Genomic DNA, 26,745 nt, shown 5'->3' on the forward strand with positions numbered 1-26,745 from the left:
TGGCAGCTATGAACTCGGGGCTGGAAAACACCAATTCCAAGATAGATGCCATGAACACCAAGATAGCCGCCATGAACCAACGCATACCTGCTGTGGAGGAGAGAATCAACAACTCAGACGTTCGTTCAGATGCTAAAGCCAGAGAGAGGAGCCTTGGTGGTGATCATGATGACCCATTGAAACCTGACGAAGCCGTTGAGAGACATATGCAAGTTGAGAGATACCAGCCAGGTCCGAACCTAACAGACGTTGGTCCAGCTGCCAAGACTGGAGAGGAAAGTCCTGATGGTGGTAAAGAGAATCCAAGGCAGTCTGACGTTGACATTGATGGACATTTGAAAGACGAAAGTCATCGACAAGGTCTGAAACCAACAAGTGATTGGCCCGATACTGAGACGAAAGAGAGAGGTCCTGATGGTGGTAAAGAAAGCCGAATGGAGCCTGAAGCCGAAGACGAGGGACCTTTGCACGAGGAGTGTTGCCAACCTGCCCCACGAGCATGCCCTCCAGACAAGGCTGAAGATGATGACCTGTCCCACAATTCCCTGTCCTGTGGATTTGAAGCCCATCCCAGTCCTTCTTCGCAAAGCCCTATGAAGCCACCTCTTTTGCCAACAATCTTGGTATCCCCAGCCCTTACATCCGATACCTTTCCATGTGCCAAACGGCTGCCCTCAATACCGAACGACAAGAGAGCGACGCGACCACGACATCACTGCAGTCACGTGAAGACCAACTGGCGAAGAAGAAGAAGGCTACTTTTGTTGAATGCAAGATGGATGACGATGCAACCTCAATATCACTGCAGCCACATGAAGACCAACTGGCGGAGAAGAAGAAGAAGACGACTTTTGCTGAGTGCAGTATGGATGACGATGCGATCACGACGTCGATACACCCAGATGAAGGCTAACTGGTGGAGAAGAAAACGTCTTCTGAATTCCACGTGGATGGCAATGAAAGCACGACGGCGGGGCAACCAGGTGAAGGCCAACTGGAGGAGAAGAAGGAAGCTGACTGCAACATGGATGGCTCCATCAAGCTCAAGAGGCAAGCCAACTGCCACTGATCGACCCCCGCCTGCAGCGATGAAACTTTACAGCCAATGTCATGATGTTGATTCTGTCCGGGACGGACAGATCTAAGGAGGGGGCAGTGTTATAAACTTGGTGGTGGCACAGATGGGGGTAGTGGTGTGAGTGTAGTCAGCCGACGCAATTCGCCCCAGGCCAGCGCTAGACGAGCGGTCAACCGTGACGAGCTCCGACGGTCAACCGAGTCGAGTATCAACAGGACGGTTCGGGAAGGATCGCCGTAGTGAACAGAGCTCATGAGCGTCACGAGAGTTGTAGTCATATGACCACCTAGAAACGTCGAGTGGCGTTCTGTCCGGTTCGAGAAGGCCAGTAGGGACCCTATATAAAGAGCGGAGGTGTCGCAGTCAAGACGGTTCAGAAAGCGGGTTCACGGCAGGAGTTCAGAGCCCGGTTCACTACAGTCCGGTCGACTACAGCACAGTTCAGCGGTGTGGTTCTGTACGGAGCATTACGACGGTTCAGTGCGGAGTACTGTCAAGTACAGTTGAGACGGCTGGCGTCTTGATCTTGGTCTGCGATCGAGTCCGACACAACGAGCCTAGTGTGTGAAGTCAGTCCTGAACTGTTGAACCCAGTGCAAGCCCGGAACGAGACGGAGAGGCCAGTGCAAGAGTTGATACTGCGGAACGGTGTTATCGGAGAGATATTTGTACAGTGTACGTGTTGCCAATTGTACAGTATTGGCTGTTATTTATTCAACTATTAAAGTGTTACGTTACTTTGGAGCCCTGAGTTGTCAAGTTCTTTAAGTTGGTGGTGTATGGTGCAGTTTGCAGAGAGCCTGGATAGTGAGATTCGTAACAATATGAATACGTGTCATCTTTGTCCACCTGAAAGATATATTTGCGACATAATACATAAATAGCATAATGTTATTGTCACATATTGTGGCATGTTCCTGTTTTGAAGGAAACACTTGAAGTTGAGATTTCCTCCGAACCTAGAGTTAGCATCTATCACATTTGCTCCGAACCTAGTGTTAGCATTTATCACAGTTGCTCCGAACCTAGAGTTAGCATCTATCCGGTACGTGACGTTTTGGCGCCGCCGTTTTGGCGACGCCGTTTTGGCCCCGCCGTTTTGGCGACGGGACGTTTTGGCGCGAGCCCTTTTGGCGACGGGACGTTTTGGCGCGAGATATCATTTGACGATAATTTAATAAGCACGTAACTTTTATAATAATGTTTATTTCACTCTACCATAATATTGTATGTATAGTGTGAATTCTAACACCGTTCAGCGAATTGTTTTTTTTTTAATTATAAAGGTTTTGCTTATTTCATGAATATAGGCCTATAATAAGTCAGATTCCTGAATGGTTATGACATGCTATATGTGAGTTCTGCTAATCGCACTGGATGACATTTTTGGATTTCTTTCCAAAAGATTTAGTTTTTTATTTGACATTAGTGTAATATACGAATTAGCTAAGTCTCACACTGTAATATAACAAAACATCTAACGCTCTATTACGCTGAATGACGACAATAACTCCACACATAGTAAAGATCAAGACTCGGAATGTGGTCAGTACAAACTCTAACGTGAATCCACCAATATAAACAAACACTCTGGGCGACAATAGATAGAAACAAATTCACGACACTAAGATACTTTGAAAAGATATATTTTGAGAAATTGGGTAGGGGTGATTTGGGTGACACATCTCGCATTGACGCAGGTAGAGTTAAACAATTGAAGACAAGACCAGCACCGAGCACTGGTCGTTGGCGTCATGCGTCTGGCGATCATCTCCTTGGGAATGGTCATTACATGTGACACCTATCCCGCCCCCTCTCTTCTGCTCACATTTCACTCCTTGTATATACTCTTTCCTCCACCCCTCCCCTCTCTCACGCGTAAGACGATAATCTGTTTCTAGCACTCCACTTGACATCCCTAGGTGCGAATTTATAATCCTTAATCTTTAATTCCGAGAGCGGCCCAAAGTCTACATACCAAAGTCATTAAATAAACCAATGTTTATTGGCAAAAAACAAACCCCATTTGGGCAGTTGTTTGAGACAAACATCTATAAAAAAGCTAACAAGATCCTCGAAATAAAGAATCACCCTTTGTGTCAGGACTTTGTGATTTTACCATCACAAAAGAGATACAAGACACCGATAGCAAAGACAAACAGACACAAACACTCTTTTGTTCCCCTGGCAATCAAATCATTAAATAAGAACAATCTGGTATAAACTTTGTCACATGTAAATTATGAGTGAGTCTGGTGTGAATGTACACTTTGGTTTCTTATAGTTATAATGTTTTTTGTTTGGTGTAATGCACAAATTGTAAGACAAATTTCCTTACAGATAATAAAGATTATTATTATTATTATTATTATTATTATTATTAATGTTAATGTAAACAAATAATTGCATCAATTTTTAGTCTATCATCGTTTCATTTTTTTTTAATTTTTTTTTTTAATTTTAAAGTAATATCTTAAAAAAACTTTTTGAAAATAAAAGTGAGCCTCTTAATAAACACACATACACAAGCCAAAATGTTTATTAAATAAAATGATGTGAAACACAAACACACATGCAAAACATAGATATGAATAATTCTTTTAAAAGAAATAATACAATAAACGTACATAATGTATATCGCGCCAAAACGTCCCGTCGCCAAAACGGCTGGCGCCAAAACGACCTTCGCGCCAAAACGGCGGGGCCAAAACGGCGTCGCCAAAACGGCGGCGCCAAAACGTCCTGCTTCGGCATCTATCACAGTTGCTCCGAACCTAGTGTTAGCATCTATCACAGTTGCTCCGAACCAAGAGTTAGCATCTATCACAGTTGCTCCGAACCTAGAGTTAGCATCTATCACAGTTGCTCCGAACCTAGTGTTAGCATCTATCACATTTGCTCCGAACCTAGTGTTAGCATCTATCACAGTTGCTCCGAACCTAGAGTTAGCATCTATCACAGTTGCTCCGAACCTAGAGTTAGCATCTATCACATTTACTCTTAACTTAAATTTAGCAATTGTCACACTTATTCAGGACTTAGAGTCAGTATCTATCACATTTATTCAGGACTTCGTCTCTGTCACATTTATTCCGGACTTAGAGTCAGTATCAATCCCATTTAAATTGTGTATCTGTGTTTCAGGAGGACGGAAGTTATTTCGGGAATTCCTCAGGTCGGAGTACAGTGAAGAGAACATGTTGTTTTATTTGGCATGTGAGGACCTCAAGAAGGAGGATAACCCCGAGCTTATAGAGGAAAAGGCCAGGCTAATATATGAGGATTATATATCTATACTCTCGCCTAAAGAGGTAAGACGATGCTGTAACCGACAGATACATGTGGGGAGGGGGGGGGAAGAGGGGGGGAACTACTGGTAGTCATTTAGGTCAAGAACTTGTCGAATTCAAATGAAACGAATTATAATTTATTTTTTTTATGTTTATTGATCTAGATTATTTCGTGTCAGTAGGCGTATATTAGCAAAATATCAACCAAATATTAACCAAATATTAACCAAATATCAACCAAATATTAACTAAATATCAACCAAATATTAAACAAATGGAATACAATCTAAAACTATAATCAGTGCCTGTTATTTGTAAAATATTTTACATGTTTCGGAAGTTCCTACAGAGTTGAAGATAATTAAGGTGACCAGATATTCGGGGAACCAAAGCGGGACACATATCGATCATGTGACGTCAAATGAACAGGCTTATAATTTTTTCGAGCAATATTTCAACAACTTACACATCAGTACAAAACATCATGTACACACACACACACAATTTACACACAATGTTGGCCTACAAACACAATAATTTAAATAATTGCATTCTTTTCTGAAACATTTCCCGAGACAGATCATCTTTCTTTGCGATCTATCTGAAAGCGTAAACCTGTCCAATAGGCCGATTCTCTCTCTTGAAATACCCGGCACTCGGCATAATTTTGGTAAAAGTTTACGATTGTCGCTGCTACACCAGTTTTTCTAACCACCTCGCGTCATCAATGCGTTGTACTTCGTTGAGGATGAACCTGTTCAGGTTTTCATGCTTTTATATTGAACCGATCCGCCAATACTATGAGCACTGACATTTCTGTCCCTGCATGGAAAACTGTATTATAAATACCTTTAGCGGCTGCAAATTGATGAATCATACCACTATTTAAAAGTTGGAGAAGTAGGCTACTTTAATGGAGGCTTACTGGGAGATAGCAATTGAAAGTTACGATCTGCATTCAAATGTTAGGTTTTATCCACATGTGCGACAGACAAATGTCATTGACATTTCAAGCTTCGTGCGCCACTGTTATTGTTTGCCATTGTTGTTGTTGATTTTTTGTGCCATTTTTACAAACGGGAACTCTCTAAGTCAACTTCGATGTTTGACATCCCTTACCCTCACATGGACTTGAACAGAAAAGAAAGCCAAGCCAAGGATCACTGTATGCTGGAATTGATTCACAGAATCAGCGAGAAAAACACGCCAAAAGTCGAAAGAAAACTTGCAGACGTCAGTTTATGAGAAGAAGACAGGATGCTGCAAAGTAAAAGCACTAATCATGCCTCAACACAAGGAGTTTGCTAAGCAGTGAACATGAAATAAGGACCGAGAAGAAAACGCCGAATGGTGATAACTTAAAAATTATTAGTTAAAAGATTAAGAAAGATTTTAAGAGCGTGACATTTATCGACTTTTTTTATGAAAGCGAGCAATTGACCGTCTCGCCCGGACAGTTTATGAAAAGCGTGACAGGCGGTCCAAAGCAGGAATGTCATGTCTTAAGTCGGGACGTCTGGTCACCTGATAACAATCTACTTACTATTTTAAACCTCACACATGACGAAGGAAAATGTAAAAAAAATGTGTGTCTAAACATGTTTCAAATGTTCCTTCAGAGATGAATATGTCCTAGTCCAAATTTTTCGAAGGACAACGGGGGAAGTCAGCGGGCAGGGTATGAACCCTGGACCATCGAGAAATTCGAACGACAGTCCAGCTAGCAGGTTACTTTTGTATACTTTGTAAAAAAAAAATATGAGCCTTCAGAGCCCAAGCAAACGTCTTCTAGGGGTAGCAGACGGAGGGAACACTTTGAGGCAACTTGCTTCGTAACTCAAATCGAGCACGTAGCATATATGTCTTTGAAACGCAAAGAACAAGCTGACCTCTTGGAAAGAGCAGATGATTAAAAAAAAACTAACTAAAATGCACTTGTGCTACATGGATCTATATATCAGTATATGACATGACATTTGCGTATATGACATCTGCTTATATGGCATGACACCTGCAAGGCATTTATAATTGCAAAGTAGAGATCCCAAAAGTAAAAAACCTCAGTCTTCACCAGGATTCGAACCCGGTTCCGATTTGTCGTAGTGAATGAATTAATGGATGTATTTTAGAAATAAAAGTTCTTTTTTTTTCATAGATAGAACTAGATAGAAAGAAAAGCTCTATATAATAGAAAGAATTAGTTGGAAAGAAAGGTTCCCTATAATAGAAAGAATTAGTTGGAAAGAAAGGTTCCCTATAATGGAAAGAATTAGTTGGAAAGAAAAGCTCTATATAATAGAAAAATTTAGTTGGAAAGAAAAGTTCGATTTAATAGATAGGATTAGTTGTAAAGTAAAGCTCTGCATAATAGAAAGAACTAACCAGAAAGAAAAGTCCCATACAATAGAAAAAAAAAGCTAGGAAGAAAAGTTCCATGTATTATGTAGAACAAACTAGAAGGTCATGTAATATGAAGAACTAGCTAGAAAGAAATGTAATATGAAGAACTAGCTATAAAGAAATGTAATAGGAAGAACTAGCTAGAAAGAAATGTAATAGGAAGAACTAGCTAGAAAGAAAAGCTCTAACAGAAAGAACTAGCTGGAAAGTTCTATGTGATCAAACATTCGGAGAGAGAAATGTTGGCCATGGGTCAGACCGAACCGGAAATCTGATCATTGATGTGAAGAAATCTAATCAGGGAGCTGAACTGATTGACGCGTGCAGGGCGGGGGAGGACTGGAGAGGTTGATCTAGCTATTCGAGTGGTGACCATTTTGAGATACGCGTATCAAGAAAGACAAGACTTCAAAAAGCTCACAGCATTAAAACAATTGGAGAACTAGGGCATGCCTCTACCCCATGTTTATATTTGTTGTTGTTTATATTCTTTTAATAGAATTTATTACAATATCTCTATTTCAATTCTTAACTTCGTGGAAACAAGAGCCTAAAACCATGGTGGCTGGACAGTTGCTGTAGATCGTGTTAAGGTTTTTAAATATTAGAATCAAAGGGGAAATGAAAATGTTCAATTTCTAAAGTATTTTCGTCCCTTTCTGTCGGGTCCTCCCATTAAACCGGTTTAGAGTATGATTTAAATATATTGTTGATATCCACTATAAATTATATTGTTGATATCCACTAGCCAAGTATGTTACACTCAAATTACACTGCTTTTGTTGTTGTTGTTGTTTTAGCAAAACAAACATTGTAGGCCATATTATACTACAAAGTCATTTGATTATACATGTATTTTTATTTTTATTTTTACAAGTGTCATTCAGCTTGTGATTTGTGCCTAAAACAGTGTTTCACAAACTTTTGACCTATGTTTACCCGCTTTTAGAATTTTTGTAATGCAGAGTACCACTCGCCCAGACCCCACACTTTAATTTATTAGCAGAACACAATATTGTTAATGAGGTGCATCGCGTAACCCCTTCAAAGTCTTCACTTACCCCTGGGGGCACATACCCCACATTGGGAAACACAGGCCTAATAGATACTAGTATCTCAATTAGGCCCTACTAAAGAGAAAATAGCATACTTGTTATGGAGTGTGTGTACAGTGTGTGTGTGTTTCTATGGTGACGGTGGGAAGAGGTTAGCGATTGGCTGTGAATGATGCAATATAGGTGGCATTGCCGTCATTTGGCCTTAGTTGGGGCAGACGACTCCAGAACGCGAGACTGAAAGGTTGTGTTATTATAGTGAGTTACATTTTGTTAAGAGATGCTATTACGAAATTCTACTACATTTATTTTAACTTCATATTTGTATATTTTATAAATTATTGTTCACTGGGAAAGTGTTCAAGTTATTTAAAGTTTTATTCGTTAAGATATATCACGCCTACAGCGGTTTAGTTGTCTACCAGCAGTCAGCAGTTTGGTGCTACAAGTCAACCTTAACGTTCTCCATATAGATCTAGTATATAGACATTCATACTAATAAGTAACACAAGTCTTTGTAGTCAATGTTATAGAAAGAAGGAATTGCTGATGCACTGATATTTATAAAAAAAATTTACCTGAAGTCCCAGTGCATTCGTTTAATTGTATGCTAATGGTATTATTTGCAAACTATTTTACTAAGACGTATGAAATATATCGATGCGTATTTAACAAATTTTACTTCACGAAAAGCTTCAAAAGCTTTAAGAATTGGACCAAAACAAATATTTCCTCTTCCTATTGTGTGGAGGGGGGGTGAGGGTGCCATGTTCTTTGATGTTGGACATTCAATGTGTAAAACGAATGTCCATGAATTAGTTCGAGGGTGTCTTGTCTAAATGAGTGAGCAAGTATGCGAGAGAGTAAGTGTGAGTGTTAGTGCATGTGTGAGAGTGAACTATATGAGGTGAGGGAGTGTACGCCTATGCCTGCTTGTTAGGCAGTGTGCATGTGTACGCTTGCATGTGTGTCTATACCCCTAGCGGTAACGAACGGATTAAGGCTGATTGCTCACGCTGTAGCCTCTTCGAATCTTCCAGTGTCCGGTAATGGCTGTCCTTTTAACGAGTTTTCAGCATAGTTTTCAGCTTTTCACTGACACTCTGGGCATTTTCTGTGTTTCGTTTTTGTTTTCTTAAGCCTCCCCCACCCTCATTTTTCGTACGACTAGCGCTAGGCTAACACAAAGCTTATGTCCATTAAATGTGAGCAATCTATGTATATTTTGGCTCGTGGATACTATCATCGCCATTTCTACACGTAAACTAGGATACAAGCATTAGCATTGCATAACCTTTTAGTGGAACTGCAGTACTATCAGTGCAGCATCTTTTAATGAATTTATGAATCATTCCATTCATCGTAGTGTCGCTAGAGAACTAACATACCAGTCTTTTACTGATTTATGATTGTTAAATTGTAATTGAGACATTTTTACACAGAAAAAAAGTAATAATATTAAACTAAAAGGAATCTAGGTGGTATACTTTCATAGGTATTAGCTGTAGTTTTGAAGAACTTTCTACGTTTAATTTGACCGTTAAATGGACTACTGAAGAAACTCGTCACATTTCAAATGTTTTGTGCAGAGCAATGGTCAGTTGGCTACTAAATGCCCTATGCGAAATCTTAGTCTCAGTGAAGGAACGTCTGAAAGGTACAAGCATTTATTTTTATTTTATAACGTCCATACAAGATAATAAGGCTTGTCTTCGAGTCCGAAAATTAATGAAGAATGCAGTATTTCCTGTGGCTACGCAGCCCCTGCTGTGACCTGCATATTTTGCCATATCCAGGGCAAGCATAATCATTGTCCTCCGGTGGTCGCGCTTCACCATACAAGATAGGCTACTGGGAAATGGTTTAGAGTATCTTTCAGGCTAATGCAGTACAATGTAGGGGGGGGGGAGGAGTTCAGAAGGAAAGATGGTTGGAAGCAATGGATTGAAACTACTTTGGGTGGCCTTTGATGGGAAGGAGTGGGAGACCTCGGAGAACGAGTGCAATCATCGAGCACTCACGACGAAGGTCATTAATTTACTGTAGATATCAAATGAGCAGAAGAAATTGAGTTTCAATTATTGAATAAAACATTAAGAAGAGACACAAGTTATATAACAGGAAGCCAAAATGCCCTGGACCGTGAGCAGTAAGAGATTTAGTGGGGGAATAAAAGAAGCTAGAATAAGATGTTTTGAGATGTTATTGTCAGCTTAATTGATTGATGATGCAATTAAACCCAGAGGTTAATGAGTTATTTCGTTAAGGGTCTGCGTAAGTAAAGATGTAACGTTCCCCTTTCAGACCTTGTGATCTACAGGGCGCATGATGTAAAGGTCATCTGTTTCTGTGGCCTACGGTTAACAAGGTTGTCGTGTGGCCAGCAAAACGTCCAACCGACTTCACTTTTCCCCAACTAATGTCTGGTACCCATTTGAGCCGGGTGGACTCAGCGGCGCCCAAAGATCCTGAAATTAAAAATCCCAGTCTTCACCAGGAATCGAACCCGGGATGCCGGTTCGGAAGCCAAGCGCTGTACCGCTCAGCCACCGCGCCTGCTTAGTAGAGATGTGCTCTTCAAATGTTGGGTGTACATGTAAATCTAAGTCCTGCGCTGACTTTTCATTGTGAGCAATAATAAAACAAATCAATAGCTTTCTGCTTATCTTTTTTTGAAGCCAACCAGCGCATGGTCTTGCACTTTGTCCCTGCCTCTTTCTTCCCCGACCCTCATACACTTCTGGACTGTTTAATCAAGTCATTGTAGGCCACCCGCCCACAACGGACTTCAGCGCAATCAAACAAATATATATATATTGGCAGCTCTCTCGCTCTTGTGCTCCTAAAGACGTTTTTCTACATCACGTGATGCCAAACTTAACCTCCCTTCCTCCTCCCCCCCCCCGCTTTTTTTGTGTGTAACGCCCACACTTTAGTTTGAACTGCCGCCTTTGTGTGGCCACTCTGTGGTCTGCCACTAAGATTGTGACATTACAGCGTCACTGCAACCTTGGAAAGAAACTTCAATGTCAGGAACCGGACAAGAAGTGAAGTTTGGTTGGAAAGGTTTTATTGATTTATTTCCCCTCTTCTCATTACACTGCGTCGCTTACACGCGCGCACCCACGGGGTCAGCGTGTGAACTTTTGGGTTACTCTTGGTTCACCAAATTTTATAAAAAACGTCCATTGCCCTCACAAAGATGTTTTAGTGGCATGGCTATCACAAAGATGTTTTAGTGGCATTGCTCTCATAATGATGTTTTGGTGACATGGCTATCACAAAGTTGTTTTGGTGACATGGCTCTCACAAAGATGTTTTGGTGACATGGCTCTCACAAAGATGTTTTAGTGACATGGCTATCACAAAGATGTTTTGGTGACATGGCTATCACAAAGATGTTTTGGTGACATGGCTCTCACAAAGATGTTTTGGTGACATGGCTATCACAAAGATGTTTTGGTGACATGGCTCTCATAAAGATGTTTTGGTGACATGGCTATCACAAAGATGTTTTGGTGACATGGCTCTCATAAAGATGTTTTAGTGACATGGCTCTCACAAAGATGTTTTAGTGACATTGCTCTCATAAAGATGTTTTAGTGACATTGCTCTCATAAAGATGTTTTGGTGACATGGCTCTCATAAAGATGTTTTGGTGACATGGCTATCACAAAGATGTTTTGGTGACATGGCTCTCATAAAGATGTTTTAGTGACATGGCTCTCACAAAGATGTTTTAGTGACATTGCTCTCATAAAGATGTTTTAGTGACATTGCTCTCATAAAGATGTTTTAGTGACATTGCTCTCATAAAGATGTTTTAGTGACATTGCTCTCATAAAGATGTTTTAGTGACATGGCTATCACAAAGATGTTTTGGTGACATGGCTCTCACAAAGATGTTTTGGTGACATGGCTCTCACAAAGATGTTTTGGTGACATGGCTCTCACAAAGATGTTTTGGTGACATGGCTCTCACAAAGATGTTTTAGTGACATTGCTCTCATAAAGATGTTTTAGTGACATGGCTATCACAAAGATGTTTTAGTGACATTGCTCTCATAAAGATGTTTAGTGACATTGCTCTCATAAAGATGTTTTAGTGACATGGCTATCACAAAGATGTTTTAGTGACATTGCTCTCATAAAGATGTTTTAGTGACATGGCTCTCATAAAGATGTTTTAGTGACATTGCTCTCATAAAGATGTTTTAGTGACATGGCTATCACAAAGATGTTTTAGTGACATGGCTCTCACAAAGATGTTTTAGTGACATTGCTCTCATAAAGATGTTTTAGTGACATGGCTATCACAAAGATGTTTTGGTGACCCACGGTCCACGTTCTGTTTTCTCGACACTTATTTTACCTTTGGCGCTAAAAGTTATTCAACATTCACGTCTGCTAAGGCACATGTTCTTGTCTTTTTTTTTAATTGCGCAGTGATTCCAAATTCTGGTTTTATGAATGAAATTTGGGGCTAATACACGATGCCGCCTCCCAACAATATATATTTTACATATTTAGGCCTATTTGCATTTTATAAATACATCTGATCTTTTTTTAGAAGTGTCGTCTGCCGTAACCAAATTTTCGTTCAACCCTAACAGTTCGCCAATTATCGTTAGGAGTAATTTGTCCCAAAGTTTTTAAAAGCTGCTAACCTAGTTAGCCTTGAAAAGGTCCTAAGCTATTTACATGGGGCCCTATTGTCCATTTAATATATATGTTAGTGCTAAATAATTCTTTGGATCCCTAAGCTATAGCTTGTGTTGTCAAGAGGTAAATCCGGCCCTGGTAGTTTGACTGATTTGTACAAAGCTTATATCAACTCACTCTGTCTGTCTGGTACTAATCTTGTAGGCGTTATTTGTCTTCTTTCCCATTCTCGGATCTGGTTGGAACTTTGCACAATCAGTCATTGTCAATGACAACACATGAATCAATAAAACAAAACAATTTGTTAATTAATTAGTAGTAATAAAGTGACGTAATTTTATTTTAAATATACACATGGGGGATAGATCTTGCAATATTGAGAGATGTTGCTCTTTCCCTTATATAAGCACCGCGTTGTTGTTATTGTTGTCTTTTTTTTTTTTTAGCTTGTTTAAAATATTCAGCAGCACAATTGATAGTTTAAATTTCAAACAATCTGATTTTTTATAAATATCTTTAGACCTAAAAAGCTACGATTATTTCTTCTTCTTGCTTTTAGTTTAATGTAGATTTGTATAGATATAGGCCCTACATTAAACATAAAGAGCTCCAACAGTAAGCTTTGTCATTAGATATACAGAAATGATTGTATTTATATACTCTACATTATTCAAATCGGTTGGTTGGTTTTCCATATTTCGGATGTTCCTTCAGATTTCACGATAAGTCTAGTCTAAACCTCCCGCAGGACGACGGGGGAGGCAGTGGAAAAGGTTTGAACCCAGGACCATCGAATGACGGTCCTGAGCGCTTAAATCGCCACTCGACCAGGCAACCTTCCAGTTAGTTAGTTACATTTAGATGTAATAAATCAAGAACTGCCCACGCTGATATTTTCTTAAGAGGATGAAAATATTTGGGGGGAAATTATAGAGCAAGATTCCGTAGTTGTTGGGACACAAAATCGATGACTCAATTTGATCGCGACTGACTTTGTGGAAAACGAAGAGTGAGAGCTTCTGTTGGGGGGGGGGGGGGGGAGAGAGAGAAAGAGATCTGGCAAGAAAGAAATTATTGAAATATTCTGTATACTCAGTAGATCTTTGTCTGACAGAACAAACCGTCTTATTACAAATTTACATGCAGGTCAGTGCTCTAGTCGGCCATTAAACGAAGATGGTCATTGAACTGAAGGCCTAAACCAGGCTTTCCCAAACTGTGTTCCTGAATAGGTGTTCCACGAACTACTGGAATAATTAGATTTAACTAGTAGGCCACAATGTGAGTTAATCTTTCAAAAAAAAAAAAAAAATTGGCAGCTTTCCGTTAAATACTCAGAATGTGCAAAGTGTTCCGTGAAGGAAAAAGTGTGGGAAACACTGGCCTATATGAGAGTATATACACACCATTGGATTATTTATTTTCACTTCTATATTAGACAAAATCTGTAGAGATGCTAGATCTATTATGACTTATGTGTACAAAACAAATTGGACTAAAAAAAAAAGAGTAAAAGATTTTTTAAAACTTTTTTTTTCAGCTGCACTTTAAAAAAAAAATTGTAATAAGTATTTAATAGACTATAAATTAAAATAAATTCTAAATAGTGATCAAATGTTAAGAGTTAAGACTGTTTTAAAATTTTTTAGAAAATATTCTTTAATCTCATCTAAATAATACAATGCTTATAAGCTGAGTAACACTATTTCATAACCTATACTTAAATTTAAATGATAAAATTAATATAGAGTTTTTATCAGAATTAAGGATACTTAATTCACAAGTTATCTTTATTTTAAACATATTATATATATTCTATCCATGCATTTCATTCATCAATAAATGTCAGAAGCTGACATAAAATGACATAATTAATAGATTAATAAAGCAACAACTGTGAACTTGATATCTTATACATTACAGACATTGCTTCAAAAAAGAAGATAATTACATCCTACGCATTTCATGTGTCAATCTAGTCATATAGTCTAGTGATATAAGTTTTGATACAAACAGAGAAAGTTTGTTATAAACATTTTCAATACTCATACATTTTCTTCTTTTCATTTTCAGGTTAGTTTAGATTCTCGAGTCCGAGAAGTTATAAATAGAAACATGGTTGAACCCACACCGCACACATTTGACGAAGCACAACTCCAAATATGGACATTAATGCATCGAGATTCCTACCCACGGTTCCTCAACTCACAGGTGTACAAACGACTTTTGCAGCAATTGTCATGAGAGGATGAACACTCAACAAGTGCACTCAACTGTTCTTGAAATTAACCAGTGTATATTTTCTTTTCAATTTTTTCAGAAGTGTAATCTCATTTAAATCTATCAAATTCTGGGGAATACATCAGCACGAGCAGGATCAAATGTTGCCAAGCTATCGTCTGACGTCTTCTGCTTTCAAGAAGCACTTTCTGACTTCAGAGGGAGACAAAAAAAAAGTTTTCGAAAAAAAAAAATGAAATGGGCTTATTTCATTCCGATTATGGTGAATGGATAGTTGGATACTCGTGATTATTTCATACATGCAGTTATAAAGTGATGATCCGGCAGTGTGTGAAGTATCATTACATCATTCAGATTGACTAGAAGCCACTCATCCTTTCATATTTGATGCATTTGTTTAATAATATTTTTTTTTTACTAACTAGTCAAAACTGTTACCATGGTGATCACTTGGACAAACACAAGCCTGAATGTAAATACTAAGAAGAGCACATTAACATTTTTGTAAAGATTAAAAGGCATTTGAATACATTGATACCTTTTTTAGAATCATATCATGTATGGGCCCTAATATAAATCTTTTTTTTTTTGTGTTAGATTTTTTTGGTTCCATCTTTGTGGCTTTGTGTTTTAATTATTTTTTCGTATTGTGTCATTAAAAATAAACTGATATGTTTTGATTACTTTTAAAAAGATAACCTTTAGACCTAGATCAATACCTAGATCAGTTTTAACAAGTATACAGAGTGACAGTATTATATACTAGGCCTAAACTTTTTTTGTACAAAAATCAAACATAACCTAGATCTTTGAAAAATAAATTTAATTTTTCATAAGCTTATAGCACATAGTTTAAGAAAATATGATATCTTGTCGATATTATTTTAAATGACGTTTTTTTTTACTACCCATGATCAGCATTCAGCTGTCATGATTCGTGATATCCCATAATTCTCTGTACATTTTGTTCCCTTTCTACATAAACTACTGTTCAGGCTCGGTGAAATTGTAACTTTATATTTTGTGTCCACTCCAATCCTTGCTCATGTTGAGCTCAAGGTGATAGATAATATTTATTTTGCATACATATTTTACTTTAAAGTGGTAAAAGAATGTAACCCATATAAATATTATTCTTATTTTTATTCTGACCAAATTACCACTAAGTTACCACTGATAAGATACCACTGATATTCATCTTAACCGATTAAGCCCTTTAAAAAAAAATATAAGGCTCAATTACATAGAATTTAATGAGCAGTAACTAATTGTTATTATCTTTCCCAATACCTTGATCTCTTCCTGATAAATAGCTTAGTAAATTAAAGTTGGAAATATAAAAGTAATTTGTCTTTATTTTCTAGTTCTGAAAAAGCTCCAACACCATCTCCTTAGCCTAGCCCAGGTCTGTTGATGGTTGTACCTTTTATTTTGACTAGTAAGTTTAATATTTCATCCATGTCATGATTTAACTTAATTCATTCAATATGGGTTAAATTGATTGTTTGTATATATTTAAAAAGTTGTGTGGACAGGTAGGATACTATGAATGTACAAGACCTCTAAGTGTGTCGTGATGTAGTGGAAATAAATTCATGAACTAAATATTATTTTTATGTCCTCCATAAATCTTATAAATACCATTATACATGAACCTTTTTATCAAGACAATATTTATTAACCTGGTCAGATTAGTTCAATTTGAGTTTTTATATTTATATTTCTTGCAAACTGTATTGGTATTAATGCAATCCTACTGGTATTTCAAATCTTCTCTGTTCTAAAAAAAATTTTCATAACTTCACCACCTTGTAACTATTACTGATTCATAAATGAAATGAAACGCAAACAAAATGGGAGGAGGATACTCTGTAACAGAGAGAATTCTAATTAGCCAGTTCTCTATGAAGACCAAAATAATTTGTTGAACAATCAGCTGTGTTGATCTGGTAGTATGCCCACTGGATTAAAGAAAAAGGCCAAATTTAGTAGAAATGAAACTTTTATCGGTGTAAGAATAAGAAATATAAGTTCTGTGGGATTTTGTGTGTGTTTGTTCAATCCAGAAATGTTTTATTACGAAGTAGAGAGTATGAGTACAGGTCTTACTACAGGGTATCTCTTACACAGTCTTGTCTGTAGGTCATGTAATTATGTAATTATCTTCTTTTTTGAAGTAACTCTGTAATATATAAGATAAGAAGAAATAATTGCAGCGTGAACACTGCCTTTTGAGCAATGTAAAGTGTTTGTGCAAGGCACTGCACTAAGCAATTTTCAAGGCAAAAGTGAGTAAATGGAAATTCAGAAACAAAATCTGTGTACAATATAATTGTTCATCTTAGTAATTATATTTCAAAAGGAATTTTATGAATAATACCTTTTCTGCCCTACAAAATTAAAGCTTTTATTGATACATTAAATTTTGGGAATAGCTCTGTGGCTAACAAATTAAAATGAATGAAATATTTGTGCTGGGATAATTAAAAGAGGAATATCATTTGAAACTGTACTGTATTGTACTAATATACAGTTGAGATTTGGCCACGTAGGCATGGGTGTTTGAGATCTAGTTGTATATACCAGTTTTAATTACTGTTTCTCACACTAAAGTAAATTACAAAAAATATTGAGCTTTTTAAAATAAATCCGAAAATAATTTAACAAAAAAGGACCTGGCATTCTCTAAAGACATTAATAACTAGAAACTTACATTGTAATTTAAACTATTCAACCACCACAGTTAAAGCCAGTCACAATGATGTCTGCCATGCACTCAATGTTCTCAGGTTCAAACCCTGCCTGCTGCCATCCCCTTCATTCTGCTGGAGGTTCGGGCTAGTATAAAATAATCATCAAATCTGAAAGAACATGTAAAACAAAAAAAAACTAATCATTTTGAATAATGTAGAGTGTATATCAAGACATTTCTATATATCTAAAACAAAACTTGCTTTGGTGTTATTAATGGTAAGATCTACTTAAAGATATAAGTTAAGCTAGAAGAAGAAATAATCATAGGAAGGAACATCTAAAATGTGTATAACAAAACAAATAATAATATGGTACGGTGGATTCTTGTGAAAGCTTTTTCTGATGATTGAAAAATAATTTCTCTCTATTTTGGCCTTAAGAAAACAATTCACCTACTTAGGTTCTGATTGTATTAATTGCATTGTAAGTGAATTATTTCCTGCAGAAATCTATTACATCAAAATAGTCAACATTCATTTACGACAAGTTGGAGGTGGCTGTGTCATCATTATTTATTAGCATCTAGAAGCTGTTACATCATGGAGTGCAAAGAAGAATTTAAAGTTTTGATTAAGGCTAGAAATGATAGAAGTTAATGTTTCCCAAATTAATTCATCAATATATAAGTGCTAAAAAAGTTCTAAAATTAACATATACCTAAAATTAAGATGAACCTAATATAACCAATAACCAGATAATTGTTTACCAACACTCCCATTTTTAGAGAAGCTATATAATAATAATAATTACCAAATTCTAATTACCTACATATTTATTAATTCCTATCCTTGACATTGTCATGATGAGATTTAATTTCGTTCGGCTCATTGGTCAGCAACTATCACTTAAGGCATTGCAGTTCTATAATTGCTTTTCCTTGAAGCTTCTTTTTTCCTTAGAAAAGTAGACATTTTAAAATGTTTCTTGCAACTATTCCAGTGTAATTGCGAGTGTGTGTGTGTATGTCAGCATGACCATGCAAAAAGTGTTTGGTGTATAAAGTGAGGACGCATCCAAATTTCTGTGATCAGCTCTTTAGTCATGTTTTATAAATAAATATATATATACGATTTTTGTGTATAGTGCAACGATTTTTTTCATCATCATCCCTGTCAATAAATACTTCAATATTTATATTTTATTTTTTATTGTTATATATCTGCTTTTGTTTCCTGCTTTTTGTTTTATTTAACTTAACAAAATTAGTCTTAGAAGATAGTTTCTACTTTGAAAAAGAAGAATATATGTTTTTCTACAAATGTATCAGTATCAACATATGGAATTTAATATTTTATTAAATTAACCTTTTCCCTTTCTTTTTTTTATCTGTATAAAAAATGTTTTAAACTTTAATAATTAATAGGAATAATTAAGCTTTTTAGTATTATAAAAAATGTATGAATTCAAATTCTAAAACCTGCCTGCAGCCTAGAATTATTGTAGAAATGAGGTAAAGATTTATTATTTTTTTATTAAAACAAAGAGATTTCCTTTCTCAAAGAAATCTTTAGATCTAGTACGTTAGCTAACAAATGTTAATGCATGAAAATATAGTATACTGCCTTTTTTTTTATATACTTCTATCATATGTATACTTATACATATATAAAATATAGACATTCCAGTGAAATTAAACCAGAGCATTTGAATAAAGAGTATAAAAGTAATTTATTTTGAGAATTAGTGGCTATGCAGATATCACAGAATCAGTATTATTAACTAAAGATTAATAAATAGCCTACATACATTTAAAACATCTTGAAATACATTAGTTTTTTTTTTAACTTTTGTCTTTTCAATTTCCCTAATAAACAATTGTATTTCTATGAGATATGGTAAAAAAAAATTAAGCTTTTTTTCAACAGATATTTTTTCCTTTTACCTGGCTAACTTAGGAAGCTGTGAGTTTAAAAAGAATTTTTATAAATAGAAGAGTGCAGTGTATTATTAAACAAAACAAAAAAAAGTGCTTGTCACTTATTTTCAAGATGGAGTGAAGAAAAAAAGATCATCCTTTTTTTTTTAATTGTTGTTTAATTAAAATTAAACTTCTTGTCATTTCTTGGATAAATAAATGTACAGAAGAATGTGATGATTAGTTAAGAAATGTTTTTTTAGGTGTTTCCTAGGGATTTTTTGTATTGGACTCTGAAACTACATTTTTATATTCTCTTGATTTTAACCACAGACTAAACTGTAATTAAATTACAGGTGCAACTTAGATGCCATTTGAGAGGAATGTATCAGTCCTGGCATGTGGTATATGCTCTAGACTGCAGTCTATATTGTTCTGAGTTTGAATCCTACCCTATGCCATCCCCTGACATCCTGCTGAAGATTTGAGTTAGGGTGTATTAATGTTCAATACTGAAGGAACATATGAAAAATGTAAAACGTAATATGTACCACCTGCTAGGTTTAGTTGTAAAGTGCAAGCAAGACTTTTGCGACATTTGTGTTTTCAGCAAAACTGTTTTGATGATTTGATTATAAGTCCAGTACAGTGTAGGTACTATTTATTTTTCTTTGATCTGCTTTTTTTTTTTTTTTTTTGTCAATTTTAATTAGTAACCAAAAATTAAAATGCTATTCACATTTAACAAAAAGACTAAATGAAAGCTGTATGTACAATTCCTTAATAAAAACAGAAAAAGATATTTATCATTAGACATTTCAAACATTTATAGAAAATAACAATGTTTTTGGTTTTGTTTAAAAGCATAGCCAAAAAGTTTGAATAATTTGGCGCTGTATTTTGTGATACTGTTTATGTTTTAAATTGAAACTGCAAATAAGTGAACCTGTGTAATAGGTACTTAAGATTTCTATTTCTTTTATCATGTTTTCAGTTCATTAAAACTTGAACATACAAGTCTGTGTGTGGGTAGTTTTTTTTCCTCCTCCCTTTTTTTCCTTCTTAAATTTCAATCAAAGAATAGCAAGCTATGAGTTAAACATTTTACAGCAGAAAAATGTTAACTGTAAACTACATTGTTTGGGGATTTTTTTAGGGTTTCTTTTTTAAACTAAATCATTCTGAATATGCATGTGTATGCACTTTGTTCAGAGAAATAAACTAATTCAGTTTTATAGCCTTTGACTAATTCAACTTAGAAAAACTTGCAAGATCTAAATATCTTAGTTTAAATATAGCATGTCTTATATAGTTCTTTCTGTGTGTGTGTGTTTTTGTTTTCTGAAGTGACCAGTGATACTTTTGTTGCTGCCATTTTTTTTTCTTAGAACTTTTGATTTTTTTTTCATATTTTTTATATATTTATTTGCTTTGTTTTATTTATATTCAACAATCATTATTTCTGATTCACTTTAATGCTTCTTCAACTGTTCAATCGACTCTGCTTTGTTCGCTATGACAATTGTTTCTTTTATCTGAATTTACATTTAAGTTCTGAAAAATTGTGGACTTGGTTGCTTTGTGAATTTAATGGTTCCATGTGATTCCGTTTTGAAACTCTAAATGGTATTGATTCAAATGTTTTAGCAAGTTACAAACACTCTTCTGTTTGAGTAAATAGCAGATTTTGAGTCATATCAAATTTTTGTGTTTCATCTCTGCAACCCATCTTCCACATTTATTTATAGCTGGCGAAGCTAAACATTGACTCCGAGAGATGTTGATGCTAATCCTAGTTGTTTTAATTGTTACTCAGCGTTAACCCTGGTGTTAAGCTTGCACATGATTTCTTTCCATTTGTAAAATGATATCACAAAATTTAGATATTGAACAAATCTTTTTTGAACCATGGATAGCTTTGCTATGCTTTGATGATCTAAGACATATAATAATGTGAATTAATATGGAATTTTTTATTTAACTATTTGAGGCTGATAGTTGCTAAGAGTGGATTGCTTTTATCTTAGAGCTAACCTTAAATCCTTAAGAATAGGTTAATGCAGTGCTTTGTTTTAAGGTGAAATAATATTTTCTCTGAAGAAATCAATGCAAAGAGTGTAGTATAATAAAAATGAATTCTCAATAAAATAATTCAGATATTGATAATATCATTTAAATGTATTAAAACTAGTCAAGTAATATTACATATTTTACTTATTTATTTTACAGATCACTAAAGATCCTTGAGGGACAAATTTTTTTTAGTGATATCAGAGAAATTAAATGTAGACTCGGCAATGATAAGATCAGATCATTTCATTGGATTTGTGCATAGATTTTGTGGGAAATGTAACTGTTCTCTTCAAAAAGTGCACATTTTTATTTGTATTGCAAAATGGCTCCATTGATATAATTCTTGTATGTGTACTGCTCATAAAGCCCTTTTCCATTCTACAGTACGGGTTTCATCACACACTATTTACTACCAGGCCAAGCCATAACGAATGTTTGCATGACAACAAATGCTTTATTCAATGAATTTCTGTGTCATATCAATATGTTGTTCATTTGTTTCAGTTTTATTTTAGTATTATTCAATGATATTCCATTCAATATTTAATTTTTCAGCACTGATCTTTTCATAGAATTTTTTTTTTTTTTGTAAACTATTTGTGAAAGCTTCCCCCCTCATCTTTTATTAATGAAGAATACATGAAAAGTTTATACAGACCTTAATATATCACTTGTTTGACTGAGGGGGAGATGATGTGTTTGGTAATTGTTGAGTATGTTATAATGAGTCCTCCCTTAATGTGTTACCCTTTCATCTTTCTAATAAATCCAGTGTTCATGTATATTATTGACTTTATATCTGCAGTACCAAAAGCTGCAATTTTCTTTTTTACTTTTCTTTGTGGGAATGTCACTAGAGAAGCATGTAATCAGTCCAGAGATTTAATTTTTTTTTTTTACTTTAGAGCGAAAGAGTGCATTTGTTTATTTTTTTAATCATCACATCAAAACATGTTAATAGTTCAAACTTTTTTTAAAATACATTAGTACAAGAATATTTATTTGAAAAGGAAGCATTTTTAATTTAGTGTTGTTTTTTTAAGTTTTTTTTTTATCTTAGGTTTTCAATACGATTAAATTAATTACTTTGAATGAAATATTTTATGATATGTATGACAATTTTTATTTCATCATAAAGTTTGTGTTTATACATTGTTTGTATTCTTATAATGTTTGTATTCTCACAATGTTTGTATTCTAATAATGTTTGTATTCTATTATGTTTGTATTCTCATAATGTTTGTATTTTCACAATGTCTGTGTTCAATGTGATACAACTAAGAAAACCTGTTATGAGTCTAAAAATTTAAGCTAAAATATCTTCTAGAAATTAAAGTTCATTCAATCCAATGGTAGACTTACAGGTGTTTTTTTTTAACTTATAATTTTACATCATCCTTGTTTATTTTACAAATTATTTCAGTTTTTTTTTTTTTTAACACTAAAATAGCTGTTACCATAGCTTCTAAGGGGGGCTTGGTGACTGAGTGGTAAAGAGCTTTGCTTCTGAACTGATGGGTCACGGGTTTAAATCTCAGTTTTTAATTTCGGGATCTTTAGTGCGCCTCTGAATCCACCCAGCTCTAATGGGTACCTGATGTTATAATGTTGGAGAAAGTAAAGGAGATTGGTCGTTGTGTTGGCCATATGACACCCTCATTAACTGTGGGCCACAGAAACAGATGACCTTTACATCATCTGCCCTATAGATCGCAAGATCTGAAAGGGGTACTTTACCTTTACCCATTCCACCTAACTCTAACGGGTCCGTTCAGATCTCATAAACTAGAAAAGATATTGAATTTTTATAGTATTTTAGACCATTCAAAGTTCTGATGCAACTACTGCTGTTCTCTATTTTCTGAAAGCGAAAAAAAAAAATTTAAATCAATTATGCAAGCAGTTTTTTCATACAAATACACCATATTTACAACTATTCACTATTAATAGTAATAAACACCGAAGGCTATTTAGTAAGGGAGATTGTGTATTCACCATATTATTAGCACATTTATGCAAACGGATTTAGATTTTTTGACAAAAATTATTTTTTTACAATCTTATTGCCAAGTTATATACGTCTGTCATACTAACTACTACATTTAAAAAAAATGTTTACTTTTTTTTTAAAGAGAAAAAAATCTATTTAGTATGCATATTAGTGGAACATAATTTAAAACAACAATTAATTAGTTTTTCATATTATCGCGTTAAAGGCAGAGCGGTGCTCTCATTATACCTCGTAATTTTTACCAAAACACTCTCAGTGACTATATCGACAGTGATACACAAATTAAGACCCGCGAGCAGCGCGTAACATTTATGGCTAGTATTTTTTTTTTGGTCGTTTAATGTCGTCGTCAATATGGGGGCTCTATGATAATTTTTTTTATTTAGCCTATTATAAGAGCTAGATATCTTGAGTTTACTAGAAATAAGAGAATTTAAGATAATTACGTTTTACTTGACGTCTTATTGCTTGAAATTTACATTTGTTTATAAAACAATCAAATTTCACAATGCTTGGTATAAAATCATCTGCAGCAGCAAACAAAATCTTGCAAACTGCTTCACTACCATTCACCTTCCCACCTCACCTTCGCCTGTTCCTTAGTCTGTTGAACCGTTGGAGCAAAACACAAGATTTGTCGACCGTCTTTCTCCATTCCTCTCTGTCTTCTGCTTTGGATAGAACCTCTTTCAATGGCAGGCCCGTCCGTTCTTTTATGTTGTGTTCCCATCGTTTTCTAAGCCTGCCTCTTCATCTTTTTTTTTTCTGGTACTGTTCCCTGAAGGAAGGTCTTTGTAAACCAACGAAGACCTTGTGATATGGTCATAGAGTTTTAGTTTCCGCTTTTTTTTTTTTTTAAACAATAGTTAGCACTAGTTGGCAGGTGATCGTTATGATGACCTCCCCTTACCGAGATTCAACTACCGCCATGCTTCTACAAAACTACCCTCTGGACCAAACAATATATTCAAGGGAAGATTTTAATTTGTGTTTTGTTGTTGTTTTCTTTGTCCAAAATAATGTGTATTCATTGTTAGAGCACTGGCTAATTCGAAAAAAAATTAATTACACAATTTATTAAAACCTAGTGTAGTCCAACAATGTCATTGAGGACAAGTTTCGCTATTTTGCGATTTCTTCTCTAATAAAAAAAAATTGTTTTCAGTCCTATGTGAGTACTATTGGTCTACAGGAACCGCCTACGAGTTTGTGTGTACACATTACACACGTTCTTTTTTAGCTAACGCGGAAAGCTTTGTTGATTGCTTTAGTCAATAAAAAAAAAAGACATTTATTCACTAGTTATAAAATAAATTAAAGCAAATGCAGACAATGAAGCAATCGGCCCGACCTAACCAAGCCTTGAATGTAATGGGCTATTCGAAGCGAAAAGCAAACTCCACAGCCATCTTTAAGTTATAATATCGTGATCAGGTTAGAATCGATCAATTTGATTTGATTATGTTAATCACTGCTTAGAATCAAATCAACAGCAACTAGATTTCACGACCACGTCCAAAGACCGCTTGCAAAGACTTTCATATGAAAGAAGCTGCCAGATGCCGAAAACGAATGGGCTCACCCAGGACAGAGTTTAGACATGATAAGGCCCTAAGCTATTTGAGAAACGGGGCCCCTTGTAATCAATACAAGGCATATATTTTTCCTTAGCTATTTCTCCAAAATGATCGAAAATATCCTTGGAAACATAATTTGGGGGGCGACCAAACAATTGGGGGCCCTAAGCTATAGCTTATGTTGCCTATAGTTAAATCCAGCACTGGGGGGACCTTACTCTAACCAAGTCCTAAAAGGATATAGACCTACCAGTTTAGTTTTAGCTTGACTAGTTTCATTCAACAAGTAAGTAAGCAAGCCTGAACTTAAAGAGTTGTCTAATTAGGAGTGAAAAAAAAAAAAAAAAACTTCCATTTCTACTAAAGACATATTAGTCCATACCATTACTCCTGTTTGACATCACGTTGTCAATTAACTACTGAGGAATGCTGGCGCAGAGGTCAGAGGAGATAGGAATGCACTAGCTTATGTAAGGTTTAGATCTAAAAATAGTTCTAATTATTTGGATCTATTGATTTATTTATGATGGCTAGCATGCACTAAAGATTTGTTTTTCATACCTCCCCCCCCCCCCACATACACACACCATGGAAACATTTAGACTTTTTACCTTAATACACATATAGGTACACACACATGCGTTATAGACATAGACACACGTTTAGTCATTTACACACACACACACGCACAATTATTTATGGTCAAAGTAGCCCAAGACATTAATCTTGTTACATGCTCCAGCCTAATATCCCCCCGCCCCAATTAGTAGGCCTATATACCAACAATACAATATATTGTCTTTGTTTAGAATCCGTTAAAGATCTAGTTTTATAGGCCTATATGTTTGTGACAGTGTTCCATGTCTCATAGGCTGTGAAGTAAACAAATCTTATCGTCTGTTCGAATACATCTGTAAGTATTACATCTTTAGAAACAATAAATTCTGTAGATGAAGGCCCTAATGGGCATCAGGGCCGGCCTTGAGTAATTGGAGGGCCTAGGCGAAGCGAATATGGAGGCCCTAGGCGATGCGAGTGTGGCCCCAAATGAAATCGATAAAAAAAATTTAGACCGAAAATACGCGATGAATTAGAAACCGTCCTGTATCGATATCTAAAGCAACAAATAAGTTAAATTCTTATTAAAATACAGAACGTTACATCAAAGAAAAAGAAGATGATTCCTAAGTCAATCTAGTCATGCATGTTAACCAATGACTTTAATTCTGCCAAGCTCATGTAACGCCGATAGACCTAATGTGTTTCAGGGATGATTCATGATCTCCAGAATAGAAATATTGCTTCGACATTTCACCCAAGGGAAGTATTAATAATCTTCTAACATAGGTAGTCTAACAAACAAACAGATCTAAAAAAATCTTGAATAAACTTTGAATCAGACCTTGCGATCTATAGGGCAGATGATGTAAAGGTCATCTGTTTCTGCGGCCCACGGTTAACGAGAGTGTCATGTGGCCAGCACAACGACCAACCCTCTTTACTTTTCCCTAACTAATGTCAGGTACCCATTAGAGCTGGGTGGAATCAGAGGCGTCCAAAAGTCCCAAAATTAAAAATCCCAGTCTTCACCGTGATTCGAACCCGGGAGCCCAGGTTCGGAAGCCAAGCGATTTACCGCTCAGCCACCGCGCCTCTTGTTGTACGTTATTGAGTCGATAGTAAATGTCATCACTGTAGCATGCCCCATAAGTTAGCCAATTATTTTGTTAGAAAGTAGCCGGCTGGTCG

At 35.7% G+C, this 26,745-nt stretch overlaps 2 protein-coding genes and 1 long non-coding RNA gene across 9 annotated transcripts in view; all 3 read left to right on the forward strand.

Moving 5' to 3' along the window:
* Positions 1–16,870, forward strand: part of LOC106070206 (regulator of G-protein signaling 17-like) — a 174,347-nt gene extending 157,477 nt beyond the window's left edge. For all 6 annotated transcript variants that reach the window (XM_056029560.1, XM_056029558.1, XM_056029557.1 and 3 more), the window contains 2 exons: positions 4,223–4,389; positions 14,559–16,870. In XM_056029560.1, coding sequence (XP_055885535.1) covers positions 4,223–4,389; positions 14,559–14,729 — 338 coding nt within the window. In that variant the 3' untranslated portion in view covers positions 14,730–16,870. The remainder of the gene's footprint in view (positions 1–4,222; positions 4,390–14,558) is intronic.
* Positions 16,871–16,877: 7 nt separating this feature from the next.
* LOC129926293 (uncharacterized) lies at positions 16,878–18,294 on the forward strand. The gene is made up of 2 exons (XR_008777939.1): positions 16,878–17,284; positions 17,748–18,294. It is a non-coding gene; the product is annotated as an uncharacterized LOC129926293 (long non-coding RNA).
* A 7,482-nt stretch (positions 18,295–25,776) lies between these two features.
* Positions 25,777–26,745, forward strand: part of LOC106052255 (glutathione hydrolase 1 proenzyme-like) — a 29,808-nt gene continuing 28,839 nt past the window's right edge. For both annotated transcript variants that reach the window (XM_056030429.1, XM_056030433.1), the window contains exon 1: positions 25,777–25,909. The gene's annotated coding sequence lies outside the window, so the exon portion shown is untranslated. The remainder of the gene's footprint in view (positions 25,910–26,745) is intronic.

The sequence above is a fragment of the Biomphalaria glabrata genome, chromosome 5 (assembly GCF_947242115.1).
Source record: "Biomphalaria glabrata chromosome 5, xgBioGlab47.1, whole genome shotgun sequence".
NCBI classification, from domain to species: domain Eukaryota; kingdom Metazoa; phylum Mollusca; class Gastropoda; family Planorbidae; genus Biomphalaria; species Biomphalaria glabrata.